Here is a 25,691-nt window from a genome sequence, read left to right on the forward strand (position 1 = left end):
AAGTCCATCACAAGTGTCCCACCCTCCTCCTTCACTCTCTATCTGTCTCCCTCTCCTCTCCCTCCTCCTCCGCCTCCCCCCCGTCCCACGGCTGCTCGCCCCACAGCCCATCAGAATGACAATAGTATTGATGTAAAATGTGTCGCCTTTGGGCCGCTGAAGCATATAACCCCTGCATGCCTGGCCCAGCCACCACCGCAGTTTATGGCTTTATTGTGTTCCCTTTTATGTCCTCCCCTGTTGGGGTGGGCGGACAACAATTTAGAAAATTCACTGTATATGTCCCAGTGAGTGGGACAGAGATTATGCATGTGTTGACGTGTGAGTGTGTGTGCGCAGTATGCACGTATATCCGGATCAATTAGTCAGGGCACAACCCCTAAAAATCAATGTGTCAATATGTACGTCAGCTGGTGTAAACCCCGAACCGCAGAGTCTTCTCCGGCGAGGCTGGCCTACATCCCTTCACCTACCTCCAGCCACTTTGGGGAATCTTTTTTTTTTTTAATGATCACACATGAAACAAGTTGAGTAACTACCTTTTTTCATGTGTCCCTCCCCATACCTCCCTCTCTCATTTCCCTCCCTCCCTCCCTCTTTTCACTCTTTCCTTTCTTTTCCACATTACCAGGGGGTGGCGTGTGATTGACAGATGGGAACGAATAATAATTTTTTTTTTTTCGTAACCTAAGGCCATCTTCTGTGATTGGCTTGCCAGCTGACATCTCCAAACCTCATTCCACCCGCCTCTCCCCCCCTTTAATATTGGGCCTGTGGATGAGGCATCCTGAGGGAGAAAAAAGTCGAGAGAGAGAGAAAAAGATATCTACCTTAGGGAAGAACCTCAGAGAGAGGGAGGGAAGGAGAGGACGGGTAGGAGCGTGTGTGCATGTGTGTAAGAGACACTTATTCTCTTAACTACTAGGAGACAGACACACTTTCCTGGCCCGACTCAAAGAAGGGGGGAAAACAGGAGGAAGAATTTTTTTTTTCAATATCATTTTAATCTTCCCCTCATTCAACAATCAAGCTGCCCCAAAGCTTCTCTTCCTGGAAACTCTTCTTCATTGCCTGCTGGAAGTTCTATGTATTGATCCATTTACCCTCTCACACACTACAAGGCTTACCTCATGGATTTGTATCTGATTGGATATTTGATGTGTGTGTGGTTGTCCAGCTCACGGGTGCTTGGAGGCTATCCCATCTGGTGGTGAGTACTAAATCCACAGTTTCAGCATCAGACCCTATAGCCGCATAAAGAGAGAGAGTCTTTTTGGTCAAATGATCATTTCTGAGAGGGCAGAATGTGCACTTTCAGTTGACTGCGTGGAAAAATGTTCTCCGGCCCAGTCCAAAGAATCTTAACCTCAAATACTAGTGTAACGGAAAAGGCTCGCCGTTCTTTTCCCCTCCACACTCAGGTCCATTTATCATATTGGAGTATGTTGTGATGCAAAGAGGTTGAATTTTTAGTTTGGGAACCACTGAATGGTTACAAATGTGGACTTCTTTTTTTGAATTTAAAGGGAAAATACATAAGCGAGTGGTTGCCATGTTGATATGAATTGTCAGCAGCACTGTGAGGACTTACAAGGCATTTCCACACAACAGTGTGAGTCAGTAAGATCACTCATTATTACATAAATTTTAGATACCGCTCAATGACACTGATGTTGCTCATGAAGACTCAACAAAGGCTTCTTTTTCTAAACCATAATCAATTTCTGGCTTTAACTGTGACCATATAATTTTAGGAGTGCCTCAGGGAGTGCAACAATCATGACTTATAGGATCATTTTGTTTTGTTTGCTATTGTGCGTCACTGTTCTACATTCAGGCCGCCGGCCCCCAAACAAGCCGTGAACTGAATCTGAATTGGGGGTTTTTTGGGGGGGTAGATGTATGACATGCATTGAACACAAAATCTTGCAACTGACAAACCTGTACACAATTTTTAAAATATTACAAATTTGCGGTTTGCCATGGGGTACCAGCTGTAGTTAATTTCTTTCTTTCTGAAAAACAGTTAAGCATATCATTTTGCTTTTCAATTGTAGCACAATTCACCCCCTCCACTACGGATTTGTCAGGAGACAATATGTTTAGGTGCCGCAGGGTTTTAGTCTTTGTTAAATTATCCAAGATCGCTGTTGGCACCAGTAACTGAAATTTAGAGGTTTATCTCATTACAAATTCAGCTACATGCAGCTGACCTCATAGCTCCTGGTCTTCTTTTGTAACATAAAGCTTCTATTTTGGAGATATTTGCGTAGGCGTATGACAAAGCTCTTTTGGCTCACGACACAATACTTGTCAGAGCTACTGCACTTTTTAGTAGCCCAACTAGCATGTGGTCCCACCATAGTGCTGTCCAAACCACGAGCATCTTCTGGTTTCATTTACAGAGCAGGCAGCTGCCAAGCACACAGGCCACAGGGCTGAAGTGTTAATGGCAAAGAGGACTTTACACCCACTTCTGGCTTCAGCGAGAACCATCAGACAACAGCGACAAAGAGCCCGGGATTCTCTCTGTGTGAATTACCTGCAGCTGTTCTGTTCAAGGAGCTTACATGACACTGGTATAATGTTCGAACCTCAACAATGCGCTCCACCTTTGATTTGGGTAACAAATTTTGAAGTGTAGGCTGGGGAAGGGGTTACTGGGAAGGTGGGGAGATGAAAAGCAGAGCCGTAGCTCCAGGTGACTGGGCAGGTGCTGAGGAATGGGTGTCAAACGGCGCTGTCAGTAGCTTCACCCCGCGGTGTCGAACATGTCCACAAGGAGACAAAATGAGGTGGTGCGTCAAACAAGAGGGTGCTGAGTTTCAGCAAAGGGCCCAGACAGCTTCTCTCCTCTCAGCTTCTGTCTCAGGGGCGATGACTTGGCCATAAATTCTCCAGCCAAGGTGGGACGGGTTGGAGGGAAGAGCACTTTTGACTGCTTTATGCCTGGCAGCCCTGCTTTTACAAGATGGGGTGTTGAAAAAACAGAGCATAAATAACTCCAGTGATATGCACATATGCGTGGACGAAGATGAGGTGTAGTAGAAAGACATAGCAAACTAATGAGGTGGGTTTGGAAGAGGCGAGACAGAGCAGTAAATTGCCTTCTTGAAATGCAAGAATGTTGGGGAAACAGCAGCTTTGTACAAAATGCGAAAAATCAAAGTTTAAGAGTATTCATGACAGTTTAAAGCTGCACTGCGGCTCATAATCTACAGGTCCCAGTGTCTCTGTCCAATTATCTGACGCCATCCTCTCTGTGTGGTTTGAAAAGGAAAAAAAAACATCTATTCTTGGACTCAATGCTGTGTGTTGGTTTCACCTTTTAACCTTTAATCATCGAGGAATATCAATATCTAAGAACCTGAAGCTTATGACATAACACTGTGCTCTTATCAAATGCCAAGGTTGTTAATAAGAGTCACGGCGAGTATTGTATGAAGCCTGTGTGGCTTAACTCATCAGCTATTTTCAGAACAGCTTAAGCCACTCTGTCAGCCAGCTGTGTGTTTGTGTAACTTTGCGTAAATAGCGGCGGTTTGTAAAGTGAATGATGACAGTCACTTTCAGCAGGGAATTACCTCAGCTGAATTTAGTCCGATACCATCCATCGAGCATCAGCGGTGATTATCGGTTTAAGTCTGTCATATTCACACCGCAGAGCTGCGAGATGTTTAAATCCAATAACTGTTATTTTCTTAATCCTCTGTTATCATCACCCCTGTTACATCTGCATGAGAAAACAGAGACATTGTACACTGGATATTTCTTTGTGTGCATTTTTAAGGAGGGCCATCTCACGTGGATTCCACTTTCCCCTTAAATTTTTCAATGCTTATGCTTACTTAAAATTGCATTGTTGTGTGGGGAGGGACAGAGGGAAACTGAGACAGAGAGACGGATAAAGAAATTATACAAGTGTTTTTGCTGCAAACAACAAATCTGTCTTGACAATGTTTTATGAGAATGGTCAGCATAAACTTTGCTGGTGCTAAAATCAGCAGCAGCAGCAGCTTTAAGAGCAACCAATGCAGTCCTGATCAACCAGTCTTTCTTGGAATTAGTGCACCTGACAGGACTTTGTTTCACTTCCACTCAGATGAAACATTATTAGCAGAAGGGCTGCAATGACTGTTTTCATTGTCGATTAATCTGTCAACTATTTCCTGGATTAATCAATTAGTTGTTTGGTCTATAAAATGTCAGAAAATGGTGAAAAATGCCAAAGATGATGTCCTCAAATATCTTATTTTGCCCAAACCCTAAATATATTCAGTTTACTGTCATAGAGGAGTAAAAAAACAGCAAATATTCACATTTAAAAAGCTGGAAACTATTAATTAATTGGCGATTAATTTAATTGCAGACAATTAATCGATTAATCGTTGCAGCTCTAATTGGCAGTGAAACATAAGCAATATGGAGCAGTCACAAGTGCTTAATATTCAGCCTCTGCTACAAGTGTAGACGTCAGAAGTAACTCTGCATCATCAGATCAAATAACAGAAATACCATTTAACGGCACAGAATAACAATTTAAAATGTATAACACGTAAATACTACTCTACAATTAGTCTCTGAACCTTGTTTAAGCTTTCAGTGATTCAATTAACATCCTTTAATTAAAATTTGAAGCATGTACAAGCCTGAATGTCGCTTCCTGACTAAAATCGTGTTTGCAGTTTGAAGGACTACTTGTGGACGTAGCCTCAATAATGTCAGAAGCATACCTCTCGAAAGATCTCACGCAAAGCTATCTAGGTTTCCCAAACTGCCCGGCCCATACACAGACCTTTCCAGTTCAACCTGAGCAGCTTATATAGAGTCCATCTCTGGGTCTCAGGAATGTCATTATCTGACTGTGACACCCCCCACCTCCAATCTTCAATCCAATCTTCAACCCCAAAACCCCTACCATTGGCAAAGGGATCACTTAAATGATTCTTACTGCGGGAAAATCCTCGCGTCTGCCGCCTTGTGTGAAAAGATCAAGGATGTTCGGGTATTATTCTCAGCAGTGTGGTGGAAGGTAGAGAAAAGAGCAGGAAAGTCCAGAAGAATGTCATTCATAAGAAACTTCAGGGTTCCATTATGAATGGCTGAGGACCGCAATAGGGACAGGGTCAAAGGCAATTTTGGGCTAAAGCCAAAGAGAAATGTCTCCACAGAGTGACATCTACAGGGATATTCAGGGAAAATGGAGGAAGTAAATTCCTAAAAAAAAACAAAAAAACATGCATGACTATGTAATATGTTTTAAAATGACCCTATGCAGGTGTATCACCCCTGCAAAACATTCTTAAATAAACATCTTGTGATTCAGATGCATTTAAATATATTTTTATACACTGATCTTAAATAATGTTGTCCATCACAATGGCAGGGTTTCTGCAGGTTTCAACAAGTTATTTTAAGACTTGTAAAGACCTTTTTAAGGACACGATGAATGTAATTTAAGATCTATTTCATGTTCATATTGGCAAGAAAAGTAATAAGGATATAATGGAAAATCAGAGTCCCAGAATTACTTGCATCACTCACCCTATGGCGATGCTCTCAATGCAAATACAGAACAATACTGGGTGATGGCAGGCATTTGCTAGTGGCTATTTGCCCAAAGTCAATTTTTACTTGCCCCTAAACAAACTGTTCAATTGTTCTCAAACTTGCGACAAACTACGAAGTACATAGTTGGAGTTTTACCAACATCCTCCAACACCACTGAACTAAACTCCTGTTTCCAAGATAACTGAAATGTGCTTCAGCTCGTATCTTTACCGGCCACCATTTTCTCTTGAGTGCCCAATCAGTACTGCACATGTGCAACTCTCAAAGGAGGTGAGAAGGAAGCGAGGAGGCTCACCCACTGGCTACTTTAATCATCAGATACAGAAAAAAACAATTCGTTTAATTGTTTTTACCGCTTGTCCGATTAGGGCATGTGTCCACCTAGCATTTTCCTTCAGCAGCAAAGCGGTGGCAGGGCGCTGGGGAGTGCTTCATCCCAGTGCTTTATAAAAAAAACACTTCCAGCGCTTTTTATAATGATGCACTGCAAGTGGGTTTTGTTTCTATGACAACAATATCTTGATATTAACATTAGCTAGATAGCTAACGTAACACTACATAAACAGAGGGTTGACATACACAGTTAACAAGCTCACGATGCATGAGGTGATGATTTAAGCACAACACTCACCGGCAACATCCAGAGTCCGCCGGCTGATCTGCTCCTACAAACTAGCTTTGGCCTTTGTTGTGACAGTTGCCTAGCTAAAGGAGCAGCAGTGACATCACCAGCGCCTTTTCTGGAAAGTTCAACATTTTCAACTAGACGCGTTCAGAGCGGCCGCACAAGAAAAAAGACGCTGGATCGGGCGCATTTTCAGGCCCTTAGGCAAGTGGGCTGCCTGATTTACTAGCCCCATTTTACTTGCCCCGCACAATCTGGCAACCCATATCATTAAAGGAGCTATATGTAAGAAATCTAAAGCAAATAGTCGTAAACTCATCCTAATATGTCACAGAGACTAAGGAATAATGTTCATATAACATACTGATCTCACCGACAACAATAGTACAGCCAGAATATTTACATCTAAAAAAATTTTTTGCAGTCCGCAAATCATATTTATGTTTTGAATTTGTGTTTTGGCCTGTTGCGCCACCCACCGCCGTCTACCAGTCACGCAGTCAGTAGAGTCTCAGCATCAGTTACAGTTACGACTGAGCTACAGCAGCACGGCAAGCAGCATTAGCAGTGTCCCGGTACATAGCATGAGCAGCCGGCTTCTCCTCAGCTGTATCCCGGACTTGCTCGAACGGTCCGCTGGAAAACCGAAGATCAAGGACGCGGCGACGCAGCCCTGCCACGGCAGCCGCCTGTGGACGAACAAATCAGTCTCCATCGTGCCGCTGTCCAGCAACCTCGAATCTGTGTGTGGGGGGGGGGGGGCAGTATTTTGAATTTGAGTGCAGTAACCGTTTTGGCCACATTCTTACATACAGCGCCTTTAAACCCTGGGCCCAATAATTGAGACAAATTCCAATCAATTACTTTCAACAGGCTACAACGAAGCACTACATACATTGTTCTTGAGCCAGATCTCGTTGAACTTACACTAAACTGTATTAGATTAACAGAAACACTTTTAGCATATTACTTCTAGAGGTAGCTATTTTTTGATGAGAGGAGACGCCATGTTATCCCACATACCACATCACAACATACTACCTGGGTGTGCTCTGATAAATTCTGATAGGCTGCACAGTTTGTATTAGTGGTTACTGGTTGCATGCTGGCTTTGTTCTGTTTTGTCACAGCACATTTCCCAAAAACAAAGGCAAGACTGAAGTTGATGCAACTTAGAGCCTGTCCCAACACCCACACCTCCCCTAGAAATACCCACTTGCACTTGGTTGTGTGCGTTCACGTTTAGGCTAGTGGTGTCCCAAAACAGGATTGAGGTAGTGGAAGTGGTTTCCAACACTTAAAACCCCCCCTAGATTCCACGGGAGCCCCGACCCACACTTTCAATAAAGTGGAAGATGAAATTTCCCAGAACACCTTGGAGAGTCAGCAACTTTGGCAAGTTTTGGAAAAAAAATTGTAACTGTACAATCGGAATGTAGGCTATACAAACAACAGATGGTTGGAGTAGTAAACTCATCAGCAACTCGGTTGAACACAGCGTCAAAATATTTAAACAAATCGACTTACCCAAACAAAATTGATCAGAACTAGAAGACGTCGTAGGCGCCTCCTGTTTTCAGCATTTCTTCACTGTTGATTCATCAGACAGAGAAGAATAAACATAGCACACGCCACAACACAAGCACTGGAGCCAGCATTTTCATTGTGTTGCTACTACGTGTGACGTATGCCTGCACATCGGCAACGCCAATTTGCATGAAGTGGTGTCCCATTTCTTAGGGAAAGGTCTCTACCCTAGTATTTCTCACTTCCCTCATCAAGGGCTATCTCGCAAACGAGGGCACTCAATACCAAGAGGAAGATTTAAGGGGTAGAAATGGGACAGGCCCTTAATAAAAGGTACGATAACTTTGTGATTCAATGGAATTTTAAGACCTAAAATTCAGCTTATTGGATTTTAAACATTTTAAGAACCCAGGAAAACCCTGAATGACGAAAAATGCACCCTTCTTTACTTGTACTTGTACTGTCAGTGAGAGTCACCTTCATATACTGAACCGACACGTAACTTCACAAAACAAACTTACAAGACTGTCATCGCTGAACAAGCATGTGGGATGACATTATCCAGTCAAACCAAGCCAGACAAGAGGTTCAAAGGAGAGTGGTGTTTCAAAGCAGCAAAGGCAAGTTCTAATCTTCACAAAGGGCATGCAATGTGCTCTTGTAGGAAATGACAAAGTCCCCCAGTGCACAGCTATTAGCTGCACTAAAACACAGGCCAGGACAGTTCCTCAAAGGGAAAACAGCAACGGCCAGAGGCAAAGAGATCATTAGGGGACACGTGTGGAGGCGAACACACACACTCACTCACCCACACACAATATTTTAAGTCTTCATTACCTGGCTGATCTCACCTGTATAGTTTGTTACAGAGGGTCAATTATTAGCAGAAAGCCATTCCTTTGACACACGGGGTCAGTGACAGATGTGTTGCTCACACCTGTACAGCCTGTTTTCAGTCAAAGCCCTCAGGTCACTGACCAGGTCAACCAGACGACTAATGGATGCAGAGCAGAGAGGAAGAGAGGACTATCAATCACTGTCTCTGAGTTACAAGGAATTAAGTTTACATGTTGTTAAGAAATGCTAGAAGTAATTTCAAATAAGGTGCCATGTCTTTAGGGCATCCAACTGCGGACACAAGGCAACTGCCCAGAAGAATAAAGGCTTTGCCCTGCGAGACATTGTTATCTTCTGCTCTCTGCTTAGAAGTGGTGAATTTACAATTTCTGGCTTTTGTTTGATATCTAGGCTTTTGTTTGATATCTAGTGTTGCCATAAAATGTTGCTGCACGTTATCTTGTTAACTATGCTACGTGAATGTCATCGTCACACTTAACATTCCACTGAACCACATTCAAACTCTCAAACTCTATATGGAAAAAAAAAAGGAATGAATAGTCAAATATTCTCATTGAACATCCTAATCTGATTCGACTGTCATCATCTGAGTCAGATACAGCCCTACAAATCTTCATCTACTGCTGGGTAACTTTTGTCAAAACAATGCTATTACTGAGTTTCAGCACTGGTACTTTCAGACTTAATTCAATGTTGTCTCAACACAGGCAGCAGTACAAGAACTTTCCCTAAATCAAATAGTCTACAACTGGCAATCTATTTGTCTAAATCTGTACTGATTATGCACAATATTGGATTTTGCTGATACCCAACTGCCAAAACTGATACATGCACATATGCTTTTTTGGTGTTGTTTAGATACTGACATCAGTTTTGGAAATGCTTGCAATACTGCCTAAAAAGCTGGACCGATTATCAGCGAGTACACACGTCTATGCCTTTCAGTACCACATAATTTATTAATAAACTTAAGTAGTTTCACACCTAGATAAAACAGCAGTTTTCCCTGAAATCAATTCTTCTTAGCTGCTCTAAAACAGTAGCCCACACAAATACTTGCACTGTGCAGCCAATGACAACTACTGTTTAAGCGCAGTAAAGATTTGTTTTTTGGTAAATAGTGTTAGCATAAGCTATTAGGAAACCATCAGCAATTTGGCACTATACCCTGGAAAGTCCCACCAGTTTAGAGTTTAACCTGAGCCATGCCATACGACAATAACCGTTATCATTTCACATCCATACAGGGTTAGTAGTACATACTGTTAATAAATACATATATATATATATATATATATATATATATATATATATATATATATATTTTATGAACTGGTATTGGATCGGTACTTGGTATCAGCAGATACACAAGTTCAAGTATTGGAAGTGGTATCAGAACATCTCTCTGTCAACATCCAGTCTCTCCCGTGGTGGAATTAACATATCATGTTTACTCGGGATGATAACTATTAAATGAATGAATGAATTTGATCAAACATGTTAAGATTAATCGATCAAATAAAGATCTGATTTTGAAATATAAACAACGTGTATTCTCCTATTACATTCCAGCTATCTACATATTGGTGTATTTTGAAAGCATTTGTCAATGACTAGCATTAGCAAACAACGGGCGCAATATAGCTATTTTATGACAACACGGCTATCTTGGGGTCTAGGTGAAGAATGCGGCGGCTACATTCGAAAATGAAGCAGGCAAAGTGATAAATTATTGTGTTATATTCAATGTGTTTATCATGTTTAAGCCTGTACATCTTTAAATGTTTTATAGGCGATGCAATGCTGTCATAAAACATGCAATATGTTGCTTTGAGCTTTGATTGAGGGAAAAAAACGCATTTGGTATTGTGTGATGTGGTAATTAATGTTAACTATCAAAAAAAGCCCTAACAATTTGCAACCCTAACGCCTACTCTTATCATGACAGTCCACTGGCAGATGCAGACATAAAATACGATGGTTTTCAAAATGGACAAAATAAGAAAATGACTTCAACCTAGGTTAGTAATACATGTCATATTTATTTTTACGTCACATTTTCAAACAAAACTATACAATGAATCCCACTTTATTAAGCTTGGATGATGCTCCCCCTGACATAACTCTGACAAAAGCCACTACCAGGGCAAATTTGACCTATTACGACCAATTAAAGTTGCATAATGAAAGCTTCGTCTTATCTGCCTGACATATCAGCAGAAATGTTCATTTCAGGCAAATGTCAAAGCCTTTATCTGCCTATACCGATGATGTACCAATAGTTTTGTGCATCACTAGGAATAATCAGATAAAAGAATACATGAACAAGACTGCAAATCTGCACAGATGTTCCTTTCCTGCTTTGCAAATTTTTGCACATTTCAGCCTGCACCACTGTTTCAATGTACGTCACCCAGCCCTTCTGAGAGATACAAAGGTAAAAGGGAGAGGCAAAAACATGCCAGACAGTTGGTTTCATTAAGATCTGACACTGTGAAATATCAGCAGACTGGCAGCTCTGTTAACTGGGTTCATCCCCAACAATGTAGCATCACACCACAGCTTTTGCAGAGTTTTTTCCAAATCACCTTAGCATGCGAAAGTCAACAGCAATAATTATTTTTAACTACTTTTAAACACACAATGCGGTGTTTGAAATTGCCACAAAGAAATTCCAGGCATACAATGGAAGATTCCAGACAATCCACTACGAGTTATGATTTGCATAGGATGCATTACGGCTGACAATTCACGCAGCGGTGCCAACAACAAGCTGCCCCTAATGAGCAGCGGCAGTGAACAATGCACTGTTTGAGTTGTGGGTTCATTCACGCAGTCCCTCAAGACACTCATTCAAACAAGCTCTGTCCTTTCAAGACAACAGCTCAGACTCTGTTGTGTCCACCTACAGACAGACGAGGACACTGAGCTTCCAGCTTGACGTGCATTCGTCAGTGCCTTGTACTCTCCAGTGCACTTGTGAGCAGAGTTACTGCCGCTCTCATTCGCTTTCTGACAGGCAGGTTCACAAGTTTACACCCTGTTCAGTTTCCCTCTTCACGTCTCCATACTTGTGACTGCAGGGGCTCCTTGTCCCAACTCCAAACTCTCTGCAACAGTCTGCAGAGAGGGGAAAGGAGGGGAGGCAAAGGAGGTAGAAAGAAAGAACAGGTTGGAACATTTTTCAGGGGTCCTGTCGTTTTTTATCTGATCAGCCAGGAGCTGTTGGACTACAAATCAAAAGTGTGCCAAAGAAAAAGAGAAGACAACAAAACACAGACAGCAGCTTTGCATTCCAGCCTCCACAAGGAAAAGTCCCATCCTCGGGCAAAGCCGGCAACTTTCCTTGGCCCACTTACTCTCTTTTGAGTGTCTTTATCTCTCTGCGGACTCTGTTGTGGGATTCACACATGAAATTCTGATGGCAGTGTTCTCAATGCACGTCTCTGACTGCTCTGCCAGGGCCTCATTTAGCAACACGATGTCCTCCAGGCAAATCTGACAAGTTGAACTGCGGCGTCAACATATAGAGGTAAATTAGAGGTAGATTAGAGTTTAATGCAAACAATATTCTCGCAGTCTGGTACTGCAGAGGCCTTTTTACGAGCATGGCTCTCGCTTAGGAAGTGACAGAACACACTCAGGACTTAACGCTTCAGGCACAAACCCAACATAAGCTAACATTATTAATTTCTCTTTAATGAAATAAGTTAACTTGTTCAGACACAGCTAAGAACAACGCGCACCTATCATTAAGGCAAATACATTTGAATATTTTTCAAAACTGAAGCCAGTATCAAATTTGTTACTAAAGACTGAATCCTAAAATAAAAGACAGAAGATAAAGATCTGATGACTGAGTCATTACAGCAACAAAGGAAAACTCCGCACATCTCTTTCCAAACAGGTGCGTAGGGGAGGAATGAGCAGAACACAACTTGTAGAAGAACTCCTGCACACTGTCTAACTTGCAAAAATACTGATTTTAATGCTGCAAATGAAATGTCGCAGCATTAAAATCAATATCTTAGCATGTTTGGCAGTGTGCAGGAGTTCTTCTACAAGTTGATTCATTACAGCATCACGGCTGAACCCTAATTCTGCAGAAACAAGGTGTAGCTGAATACGTCATCAGTTCCAAGTGTCCTCTTCACCTCAAAGCAATAGCCTGGAGAGTGTTCTAACTTTTGATGAAACTGAATGGAAAATTATAAAGTAATGTGTCAGCAGTTTTCAGCATGTCCTGCAACAAGAGTGCAAGCCCGGTACACAATAAACACTTTCACAACGTTTGCACAGAATGAGCAGCGCGAATAAGGCATCCGACCTCTTGCCTTCATCTCAGTGATAACCATGTTGGAAGTAGGAACTTACAAGTAGCAACACAACCATGTAGTTCACTCTGCCTTCATACATGCACGCAGGTTTCCATGAGTCTTTGAAGAGTGCCTAAGGAATAATGCATGGAGGGATGGATTGTGACAGGTTCTCTAATCCCTCGCTTTTCCTCTCTGCTTCACCCTCATGCTTTGGTTGCCACTTCAATGCTCCAAATTGTTCTGCACTATAAACCACTAAAAATTTCAGTCAAAACAACTTGAAGGTAAAACATATTTCAGTTTGTGCCTTCCTGATGCTCATGGCAGATAACTCCAGCTGAAAGCAGCGGTGGAAACAAAGTTCACTGTAATTAAGTCCAGTTTTGAGATATTTGTTCTTTGTATTTCCAATTTACTTTAGTCTTCTACTCCACTACTTTATAGAAGAAAAATAGTGTACTTTTTGTTCCACAACATTTATTCAACAGATATTTACTTTGCAAATTTGGATTTCCACACAAAGCATGTGATAATCTTATTAAATAAGCATTTCTATCAAATAACCTACCTCACAGTACACTGGCCTATCATTAGCTTCACCTCAGCCAGCTAGACATTAAAGTGCTGCATACATCTTCATCTATTATAAACAGCCATCACCAATTGTACAATATAAGAACCCATCTCTTCAGAAAATCAATGTGACATTAGTGCACAGCAGTGGTGGACGAAGTAATCAGATTTTTTTCCTTGGCACTACTACAAGAAAACAAACTCTGTTACAAGTTAAAGTCCTGCATCAAACTCGTACTCAAGCAAATGTACTTGGTATCAGCATCAAGATATACTTAAACATATCAAAAGTAAGTAACAGAAGAACCAGAAGTACTCATTATGCAGAAATGCCCACTGCAGACGGACATGGGTTTTTTTAACATTTGGGGAGGACACATATTAAGCAGGGGATCTGGGGTTCTTCCCCCAATAAATTTTAAGTGTCAACACTTCGTTTCCCGCAGGTGAATGCATTTGTATGCATCGATTTGTGCCTTTTCTGCACCAATTTATGGTGGAAATGTCTTAGTACTTCCTGCTTCAACTGTGCATAGCTGCATCCCTATTGAGGTTGCAATAGGGATGCAACGGTATTTGATATTCACGGTACAATAAAGGTCTCAGAAAATATTGCAGTGTCACAGCATCACAGTTACAGGCTTTATATTATTATCAGTCAGAATGACCCTTAAAGGAATGAAAACAAAACATTTTGTTAATGGAAGTATGTGTAAAAAGTCTCCCCTTAGGAAATAACTAAAATAAAGGGGCAATTCAATGTCCACTTTTTTTTTTTTTAATATAGTAGATAAGCAAATGTATACAGTAAGGATAACTGTCAACTTTTATATTACAGTATACCTTGAAACTGGTATACTGCTGCAACCCTAGGTTGCATACTGCTACCACCTATTTTACCTGAGGCATTGTTGCATCTCTGAGATGTGTTCTAGCAGTTTGTCAAAGTAAAAGTCCTTTGCTACTTTCCTGTATTTATCGAGGGGGACATGTCTCCTTCAGTACATTATTCTATGATTTCTTTTGATTTTCACATTGGCTAGTCATCCTGTTTAATTTGTCTTCTGATTAAATCGGAACCGTTGAAACAAGTTGTAGGAAGCCTCTGCAAGTAATTGGTTGCTGGCAGACACTCTGTGCTGCAATAAAATGGTTAATCAGCAGTGCCGTGCACTGTAGAGCCGATGCGCTGCTGGTTCTGCTGGCTTGAATAGAATATAATGTCTATAGCCTTACTGTTGTGTGTACAGCCTTATAGACTGAGCTGCACGGGTCGATCCGTAACCCGCGGGACCCGCAAATGGACCTGCGGGTCGGGCAGCAGTGATCGTCTGTTAAATCGGTCTGTAAATGATATTTTGACATTATTGGCTATTACTGTCATGGCATCCGACGGTACTGATGCGTTGAGCAGGTGACAGTCCGCGGCCGTTTTCAAAACACACTTGTGTCACGCACTCCAAAAGAAACTTGTCGAAACTTTAAACAATAATTTATTGTAAACAACGGGGGAAACAAACATTGACAGAAACAATCCATAATTCATATTAAAGTCAAAAGATAACGAAAAAACAGCTACAAGTTAGAGCGAATAGTGATAAAGTGGTTAAACTTGGCAATGATCCACAGACGGATGCGCACAAGCTCCGTTGGCTATACTATATTTTCACATTTTTAACAATGCAAGTTTTGATTGTTATTGATAACCTACATTTACCAACAACAAAAAGACTACATTTAGCACCAAAAAAAATAGTTAAAAAAAAAAAAAAAGTAATTAAAAAAATATATATATCGAATACCAAATTTTCATAACGCATACTTACCCATAGAAACGAATATTCAAATATCTGAATATCTGGGTACAGCCCTACACATTTTATGATACTAAATTATACTTAGTTATGCCTTTATATTTATCACTTTACTGTTGTGACTGGTAAATGTGGGGATAATTTTAATGACCTGGTCTACTGCTGGGCAGCTTAATCTATAATAGCATTACAGAATTTATTAGCTGAATGACATGTTGAATGAACAATTAAAATCTGCAGAACAAGAACTGTCAGAGAAATCTAACGTTAGTGTAGTAAAAAGTACAATATTTGCTTCCTAAAAGTGGTGGAATATAAAGTAGCATAAAATATAAATACTCAAGTGAAATATAAGTACTTCAAATTTGTATTTAGGTACAGTTCATGAGTATAAACTCCAGTATTTCCACCACTGTTACGCACACAGCCAGCCCATACTGTAGTCAATGAGCTGGGTGCGCGAGCGAGTGCGCGAGGGAGTTAAAGACTGCTACCATTACAAATATTTTTTATATTTAATAAACTACAGCAGCTTTTCTCTAACAACATGAAAAAGGCAGAACAATTAAAAGGTACAGTTGGCATCATTTATCAAGCTGCCACGTCCCTGACCGCGTAAATTATATTTTACACTCGAGACGTTAACCGTTACATACCTAACTGCCGTTAACCGTTAGCGTTAGCTACACCGGAAGCACAGTGCTAACGTTTAGCTAGCTCTGTTACTGTGTTTCTCAAGGCTAAATGCGTACAAAAATAAAAAATAAATAATCAGCCGTTCGTTTGAGAACACTTACCATAGTTGTCAAGGCATCTCCACACTCCTCATGGATTCTTCTAACGTCATCCAGTTAGAAAAAAAAGTTTGCTTCATGATGTAGAAGATGACGAACCAATTCTGACCCAAGATGGCTACCGGAAGTGACATACTTATATATCTCCTGGCTTGTTTTGTGTACAACCGCACAACACAAGAAAAAAAAGATAATTTATTTTATGTGAAAATCGACAGTCATAGGAAATAACAACGCAAAAGTAGACAACTGAACTTAATGATTTAGGGATTGTTCTTTACTTAAGAGGGGAAGGGGATGGAAATATTTTTCCTTGAGCCTCCCTGAGTGGCAGAAAATCCATGTCCTTCCCTCCACAATAAATTAATTATTAACTATTTAAATCTTATCAATATATGTGTCCATATATTTTACCAATTTATTTAAACTCCAGAAGAAAAAATTAACCTATTGTCTAATACTTCCCTCCCCTCCCTACTCACGCTGGTTTGTGCAAACAGTTTATTTTTGGCCAATTTTGATACGTAGAATAAAGTGATTTTGATGAAATATCAATATTTTAAGCTCAGATTTAGTTGTTTTTTCCTGATGGAAGCATTTGTTGCAGATGATGTGCCCAAGAACCATTGGAAATTTGAAAATTCAATGATAATTTCTGTTTTTACAGTTTCTGGCTGTGATAAATGGCTGATCATACTTTTGGTGAAGTTGGAGAAAACATGCTACCCAATGCCTCCAAAAGGTTTGAAGGCATGTTTTCTAAAAATCTGCGGTAAAATAAATACAAAATACAACCATTTAAATTTGTATGCCCCTCCCCTAAGCCAAAAATAAAAAAGCCAAGACCCGCCCCAGCATTTAAAAAATATTTGACATACCTCCTTGGTGTGTCTATGAGCTTTGTAGTTGTAATGTGGAAACAACATGGACGCTACAGAGAACATGTGTTGTATTTTATTGCTTGGAGCGTTTAACATCATAGCAACCATCCAAGTATGGTGAAACAGTTTGAAGCTTTATATTACAAAGGAATTTTGACTTGTAGCCTACATTTCCTAAAAACCACTTAGATGGAACTTTACTTTTGGTGTCAGGGTTAATGCCAATAAATACCTTCTCTAACTAATCTAGGTCACTCTACCCGGACAACAACTAACAGTTACAACCTAATATCATATCACAAATTACATGCGAGCAAAAATTATTATGCAATATGTGAATTAATAAAAAGTTTCTTAACATCAACCCAACATTAACTTTTGCCTACCATGTTTCTCCATAATGTGACATCAACTTGGTAAGTCGTCTACCAAATTTTCCAAGTTGTTGTTCTGATTTGAGGTGCCGTTCATGTGAATTTTCTCAGTGGGGACATCATTTTCCTGATAATTCCAAGTCCACATGAATTCAGAGTAAATGCTTGGCTTTAATACAATCAAAGGTCTCAAATGTTAAAATGAGACAAAAGGCCCATTCTGAGGCCAAGATACATCTAACTATTGTTCTATAAAGCAATATAAAACCTGTTAAAAATGATATAACCTTTCGTTGTAGGACCATCTGTATTTCTGTGTGCTAATGTGTTGAAGTTTCAAGCCTTAGTTATGTTTTTGTACACAATTTCAGTTACTTTTACAGTTCCCAGAATGCATTACACCAAGGTTGGGGCCAGGACAGCATAAAGGGCCTACATCAGTTTGACTTGTGTCCTTCTCCTCACTTCAAGATAAGCAACAAGTCTCACAAGATTTATTGAAGTTGTGTTCAATTACATATACACATGAGCAGGTACCTGATCACAATGACTAATGAGGCAAACAAGCCAGAGATCAGCACCCCTGTTCTGAGATACTTGTACACGGGCCCTGGTCATGAACTTCACACTGTTTCTGTGGGCCATCAGGCTGAAGGCGGTGAGGTCAGATGTCATGTTCTCTGCTCAGCAGGTTCAGAGGGTCACCTGGTACTTTCTCTGCCTGTGGATATAAGAGACTGTCACACAAAGAAAGCTCATCTGCGCACAGAAATGTGCTACACACTGACCCCTGTAATGCAGACCTCCCACAACAGCAGCTGCAACATATTTCTGACGTTACAGGATTCCTGCTCAGAGACAAAATAAAAACAGAGATGCAGTAAAGTAACCTCAGCATCGTCACGTTTCTAACCCAGCTGCAGAGACTGTAGCGGTGGTTTTATTGCATTGGGAGTGGTGTAGCCAAAAGTTTTTGTTGACAGTGTTATAGTCCTGATTGCGTGAATTTCCACTCTTTAGCGAGGTGTGTGGTGGAATCCCTTTGTTTCCTCTGCTTCATTTCTGTGGTTTCCAGCGGTCCGTCATACTTTCACATCAGCCCAGTTTAGATACTGAGAAAACCCCCAACCAAGCCGTAAACCCCCCAGGCCAGTAGAGGCCCCATATGGACGTGCCTGGGCATGCACCTGCCAAGCCCTGCCGTTCGCTGCTGCTCTGCTGCTCGTCTCGTCCCCTGCAGCAGATTCCCCCGGCATTCTGCCTCTGTGGAGGTCTCTGCGTCTGCTGCTCCCTCACTCGGTTGAGACACGTTGCTCGTGGCTTCCGAGAAGTGAGGCAAAGCAGGCAGGATCAGCGTGGCTCACATGTGGTCTGCATGCATGTGTCTGTGTGTGTCTGTTTGCACGATACGCCTCATAACCCCTCAGGGTTAAGACTCTCATTAGCACCTAGCCAAAAAGATATCCCTTTCATCTCATTTGTCCACACGGATCAAGTGAGGCACATCCTTTGCAAACAAAGACAAATCTGCTGGCAGATCCACAGCCTGTAGTCTAAACATGCTATGTCCACCACAAAGTCCCATGCAGTTAGCTAATTGATTCCATCAGAAATCCCGAATTCACTGACTAAGCCAGTATGTCAGATTGGTGGGCAAACGGTTTAGTTGTCCTGAACAGAACCTGAAATGTAGCACAAGTTGGCAGAGCAGCCTACATACAGAGATATCTCACTTGGGCAGGAGAGACTTTCCTTTGAGTCTGATGTTGTTGGGGAGCATATGACAGCTGGGTTCAGAGCCAAGCTCTGTACAGGGCATCACCCACTCTGGTCCATCCCATGACTGAGAGATTAATGGGCAGTAACCAAGCTAGCAGACAGTGTAATTAAGGCCCTTAGTCACTCAGTCACCAGACGGAGTGAAGTCAGCAACACTTGAACTCAGTGATGTTGGTGGGATTGGGACTGGCAGATGAGCTAATGTGGCTGCCTTCGCTTGGGTAAACTTGAGACAAGAACATGAATGAGATTGATGAGTGCTATCAAATAACTGCATGGGAACATCAAATTGGGCAAAGCAGCATTTTAAGCTTGAATTATTAAGTTGGATATGAAAGAGACTTATTTTTCCTCATGCATGGCAGTGTTTGAGAGCTTCGAATAGTTTATGTAAGTGTGCTATCGTTGAGGAATAAAAAGCAGTAATCAGACAGGCTTTTACGCTGGAACATTAGAGTTGTTTGTTGTGTACGAGTGTCAATCAGACGGCCCATGCCAACAACACAAGTGGCTTATGGCTGATTATGTGATCATCATATATTCCATTACACCAGCTGTAAAAGCAAAACAACTCAGTCTCACGTCTCAGTGTGTAAGCTCCACTGGCAGACCTTGATACCTGGGAGCCTGCTGCAACAATGCTCACCTGAGATCAAAAACAGTGTTTGGAGGGAGGGGAGCAGGGCGTTGGGGGGTGAGGGGGTGGGGGCAGGGTTTTGGTGGTAGCCATATGTCGAAAGCAAAAGCGCACATGAGCTGTGAACCTATCTGAGGGGGGATTTTTTCCCTGTGACTTCAATGGCTTGACTTTTGTGTCGGGGTGGGGCACTGCACTGCACTCATCTGTCAGAGTCAGTGGCTGCTATGATTGGGTTGCGCCCTGCGGGGGTCCTGAGGTCATTCTGAGTGGCGCTCTGATCTGATCAGCTGCAATTGTTCTCTGTGATCCTCTCATGGCCTCCAGCGCCACGTTGTCCGCCCAGACTCAGCCAAGTGCTGGAGAGTCTGCTCGGCACTGGTAGAGCTCTTCTTTTAGAGCTGCTGGCAGCACATCTCCACATCCCTAACTCTATAAACAACCAAATCTGACTTAAAGCAACCATCTACTACGGATGCAGACTTGTTCAGAAACATGTATGTTTCTTTAGGTGATGCCAGAAATAAAATAATAATAAAATAATAAAATAAACCAGACATCTGAGTCTGACATCCTAAAGTAAATGCATGACCTTCTGGAATAAACCACACAGTTTTGTTTGAGCTTGTCATCACTAAAAGCATGTAAAAACACGGGCATGGCAAACATGTTTTCTCCTTCTCTCTCTTTTATTTCAAGAGAAATAGAAAGCAATTAAAATTAATTACCTGAATGAAACTATAATGGTTTCTGGCATCACAAGCTGATCTTGGCTGTCTCGCTGTGGTGATTAATCCCTGCTTAGGCACATCTGCACGAGCCTTCTGGTGAGGCGCACATCTTCAGATATGCTGTTTTTCATCCATCACCAGCAGGCTCGGCTGTATACGCTGTCACTCTTATCAAATCAACTACAGAGGGAAAAACCGCAAATAAATGATGGAACTGCAGAGGCAGGTGTTTTCATATATTTGATATTGTAAGAAGGGGCTTTTCCCAAACTGAGCAGACAGGTTCTTGTGTGTTATCTGTTAGATCAGCAGATCTGTGTATGCTAACAAGTGAGAACACTTTGAAAAGTCAGTACTAATAGCTTGTATCCCTGCCCTGAAGTGGGCCTATTAGCCCCCCCCTCTCCTGCTGGGAAAAAAGAGACAAAATAAACAGGAGCTCTTAGTATAAACTACATTAAACAGATAAGTCAATAAAACACTCCAGTATGAATCATTGTACTGTCACAGGGCTACGCTTACAGTAAAACCTGAGATTAATGAATACAGAAGTGGTCTCCTCTCAAAGAGCAGGTTGCTTTTCACAGAGGCCTCGCTGGCAGGTCACCATCATTGTGCTATTGTGGGACTGAGTTCACGGAGGGCACAGACTTGTATTGTGAGGCAAGCGGTCTCACTTCCCACATCCTATGAAATTGTAAAAGCACCAGGGCTGAGTATCGTCTGCTGATTCCAGTGCATAATAAGTTTTCAATACCTCACTTTGAGAGACATGTTTTTCTACAAAACCTTTCTGTTCATTTAACAAAAGAAACCAACGCTCTCAACACAAGCTGCAGTACAAGACTTCACCTTAAAACAATCGTCCAAAATTGGCTGAATTTTGATATAAATTTGAAACTGTTTGGCCACAGCTGCTACTGACACTTAAACCAGCATCAAAAAAGTACTGAGCAACAAACCCTAAAAAGCGAGACGTACGCAAAGTGATTTTAAAAACATGACATTCAATGTAACCTGATTTCAATCTGCAGTGATAACTTTTTAGGTGCTGGTGTCTGGTTGCTGTAACAAACCTCTTTTAATGATGTTGCAGTTCTCTTAGTCCACCTGAGTGCTGAACACAGATTCAGAGACGTGTTTATGTCTGGCTGATCTTACTTAATGCTGCTCTCCCTCTCTGTGTGCCACAGGTCCCTGGCCCTTGGGCAGCAGTACTCGTCTCTGGGCTCCCAACCCATCCTGTGTGGCTCTATCCCCGGCCTGGTGCCCAAGCAGCTGCGTTTCTGTCGCAACTACATAGAGATCATGCCAAGTGTTGCAGAAGGTGTGAAGCTGGGGATCCAGGAGTGCCAGCACCAGTTTAGGGGCCGTCGGTGGAACTGTACCACCATCAAGGACAACCTGGCCATCTTTGGTCCTGTGCTGGACAAAGGTAAATTATTTACATGTGGTTGTTCAGGAACAAGCCATCAATCTTTGTTGCTGTATTTTGTAACAAACAAAAAAACACCTGCTTTTGTCACTACAAAAAACAACTGAAACTGTTGTTAAAAATCACCCATTTTTGTTACTAAGTAACCTCTGTACATGTCCTGAACTGCAAACTGCTGTTAAAAAAACTGTCGAACTGTCCATCTAACAAACAATCATTGAAAAATACCTTCTTTTGTTGCAACAAAAAAGTCGGATATAACTGTTGTCAAAAAAACAGCCTTTTTTTTAGCTACAAACATGGTTGGAAATGTCCCAGACGTGTTAAAAATCACCCACTTTTGTCGCCAAGAAAATGACTGGACATGTCCTGAACAACCGTTTTCGTTGCAAAAAATGGCTAGCATCGATCTGAACTGGCTTTAAAAGCCACTCACTTCTGTTGCTACAAACACAGCTGGAAATATTCCAAAGTGTTGTTAAACAACAGCTGGTCATGTCCTGAACAGACACTAAAATTGTCACTACAAACATGGCTGGCAATGTTCCGAGCTGTCCTTAAAAACACCTGCTTTTGTTGCTACAAAAACAGCTGGCGATGTCGTGAACAGACGTTAAAGTAGACCCACTTTTGTCACTGAAAGCATGACTGGAAATGTCCCTATCTGTTGTTAAAGAACACCTGCATATGTTTCTGCAAAAACAGCTGGACATGTCCTGAACAGATGTTAAAAAAAACCCACTTTTGTAGCTACGAACATGGCTGGAAATGTTCCAAACCGTCCTTGAAATCACCTGCTTTTGTTGGTACAAAAACAGTTGAAGATGTCCTAAACTATTGTTTAAAAACAATTGCTTTTGTCACTAAAAATACAGCCAGACATATCCCGAACCCTGATTAATGAATACCCAATTCCTAGCTAAAAACACCACTGAAAATGTCCCAAACTCTCTTTAAAAAACACCTGCTTTTGTTGCCACAAAAACAGCTGGACCTGTCCCAAACTATCATTGAAACATGCCACCTTTTGTCGCTAAAAATACAGCCACACATATCGAGTGTTGCTGAAAAACAGCTGCTTTTGACGCTGCAAAAACTGCTGGACATACACGGTATGAAACGTACAAATGTAACATATCTGTTGCTTGCAGAGACATACAATGCCAACATTTTATTCTGGCGACTGGGCTGGTGCCAGACAACTTGCTACTGTAAAAACTAGGTTGTACAGCTAAGCTACTGCAAGCTGTTACAGAACGTACACCCTAGGGCTCAGCACTGCCTGTTCTCTGGGCTTTTGCTGACAAACGCCTAACTAGGGCAATTACAATAATATACACCTTCCTGGCTGCAGTGAGAAATGAGCGCAGGTACAAGCACTGACACATTATTCAACTTCCATCCATCTTTACCTTCAGTATCGCATTCGTCTTCAGACTCAGCGACCTCTTCTCCCAACCATGTTTACACTCTCATACATGAAAGAGGGTCAGCGCGGTAAATCTATCAGCAAAACCTGACAAGTACAGCTGATATACTGGAGACATCCATCAGGAGCTTCACACGCAGAATACTAACTGTAAGATATTGTCACACTAACTGTGTCCTTTAACAATCCCACTGAACCTGACAGTGGGGAACAACAGGCACAGGTGTCCCGCTTAAGGCCTTGTGGTCCCTAATTATAAAGGTAGAAGTTTGTGTGTTGTGAGTGAGGCTGCTGATTGGAAATGAATTACCCTGTGTGTCAGAGGGGAAGGAATCTGGGCAGAAATGGGCAGTGTGAGCAGTCCAAGCTCCTCAGTCAAATAAAAGGGAGAGGGGAGGCCAAATGAGATTACAGGCAATAGAAAGGGCCGGGGGGCTCCGCTCAACCCCTACTGTGCATGAAGACCAGTGCGCGCCTCACACAGTCCAGCTCCCACGGACGCCCCATTCACACGCCCTTTTGACTCTGTCATGAAAACAGGCTGAAAGGGGATCTCTCCCAACCTAGCCCGGGTGTGCACTTTGGGATAGGGAAGGAAGCAAGGAAGGAAGGTGGGAAGGAAGAAGAGCGTCTCACTTTGGGGAGTGATGAATGGAAAAGTTCAAGTTAGGGAAGGGAGAGCTACCAAGCACCAGCCCAAGCCACCTTAAAGCTGCGTGTTGGCCATGGTGGTGCTGTTGGTGGATGCCTGGAGGAAGTGGGGGGTTGAGGTCCTGTGGTGGGTGGTGGTGTATGGGATTTCAGCTCAGGGTGTTGGCGGAGGGGTGGCTGGAGAGAGAGCGGGGGGGTGGGGGGTTAGGGAGTTTAGGGAATGCCAGCTCCGGGCAGAGCGGGGCTGTGGGGGCGCGAGTCGCTGGGCCCTTTGTGTGGATAATACAGTGTGACACAAGGGAAACAAAGGCGGATTGATGGGCCCAGCAGGTAGCAGAAGCAGCGCTAGCCATGGCTAACAGCCAGAGCTCCAGGGGCCCAGGGCTCACAGGCCCCTGTTGTGGAGGGCCCAGATAGGCTTGCCAGGGTGAACAGGGATGCCCAACCTGAGGACTGAGTGTCATCCAATCATGCAAGGACTCAGTGGGGATTTAGACCAAAATATATCCTTTTACTGGGAATGGAATTATTGAATGGTGAAAATACAGTAATTCGAGACACACAAGTTTACTTAGTGCGTCATTGTTTTTATTTAAAGGGACAGTTCACCACAAAATTAACATCTAGATTGTTTTGGTGTGAGCTACAGAGTGTTGGAGATATCGGTCGTATAGATGTCTGCCTTCTCTCCAGTATGATGGAACTACGTCGGCTTGTGGTGCTCAAAGTGCAAAAGAAGTAGATTTGAAAAACTCAACACCACTTTCTCTTTCCAGAAATCATGACCTGGTTAGACAAGATAATTCACAGACGTTGTGAGCAGATTCATTTAGGGTCTATTTTTAATTCTTCTACCTGGCTACATCTGCCAGCCGTATCACCGGGCAGAAGAAAGCGTGCATCTACTCATGGACAAGAGGCTCGTGCTCATGATAGCATGAGATGTAAACATTAGCAGTAGATGCACGTTTCCTTCCACGCAGTATGCGACTGTAGTTCGGTAGAAAGAAAATAGTTCCCACATGAAACTGCTCACAACAACATCTGTGGATTATCTTGAGTAGCTGGGTCATGATTTCTGGAAGGAGATACTGATGTTGAGTTCTTCAAATTTAGTTCTTTGGTGCTTTGAGCACCACAAGCCATATAACGGAAAGAAGGCAGACATTTGTATGGCTGATACCTCCAACAATTGGCATGTCCTTAACCGCTCATCCTGTTAGGGGTCACGGGGGGGCTGGAGCCTATCCCAGTTGACGTTGGGCGAGAGGCAGGGTACACCCTGGACAGGTCACCAGACTGTCACAGGGCTGACACATATACACATACAACCATTCACGCTCACATTCACACCTTCGGACAATTTAGAGTCACCAATTAACCTGCATGTCTTTGGACTGTGGGAGGAAGCTGGAGCACCCAGAGAAAACCCACCCTGACACGGGGAGAACATGCAAACTCCACAGGCTCCCCCAACCTGGGTTCAAACTAGGTGACCTGTCCCTTTAAGGTGTATTTAAATATGTACGTTCTTTGTACATATATATATATATATATATATACATCTGAAAATAAGAGATTGTTAATATACTGGTTAAATATGCATTGTCGTTTCTCAAATGTTACTCAGTATTTACAGTATTTGAGGATCTGGTTTACATTTTCACAACAAAACACCACATTAGATGATCCG

At 42.1% G+C, this 25,691-nt stretch overlaps 1 protein-coding gene across 1 annotated transcript in view; it reads left to right on the plus strand.

The window, feature by feature from the left end:
- The first annotated feature begins 318 nt into the window (after nucleotides 1–318).
- wnt3 (wingless-type MMTV integration site family, member 3) overlaps nucleotides 319–25,691 on the plus strand; it is a 36,396-nt gene continuing 11,023 nt past the window's right edge. The window contains exons 1-2 of the mRNA XM_033610933.2: nucleotides 319–1,210; nucleotides 21,677–21,918. Coding sequence (XP_033466824.1) covers nucleotides 1,131–1,210; nucleotides 21,677–21,918 — 322 coding nt within the window. The 5' untranslated portion in view covers nucleotides 319–1,130. The remainder of the gene's footprint in view (nucleotides 1,211–21,676; nucleotides 21,919–25,691) is intronic.

Source organism: Epinephelus lanceolatus, chromosome 21 (genome assembly GCF_041903045.1).
Source record: "Epinephelus lanceolatus isolate andai-2023 chromosome 21, ASM4190304v1, whole genome shotgun sequence".
NCBI classification, from domain to species: domain Eukaryota; kingdom Metazoa; phylum Chordata; class Actinopteri; order Perciformes; family Serranidae; genus Epinephelus; species Epinephelus lanceolatus.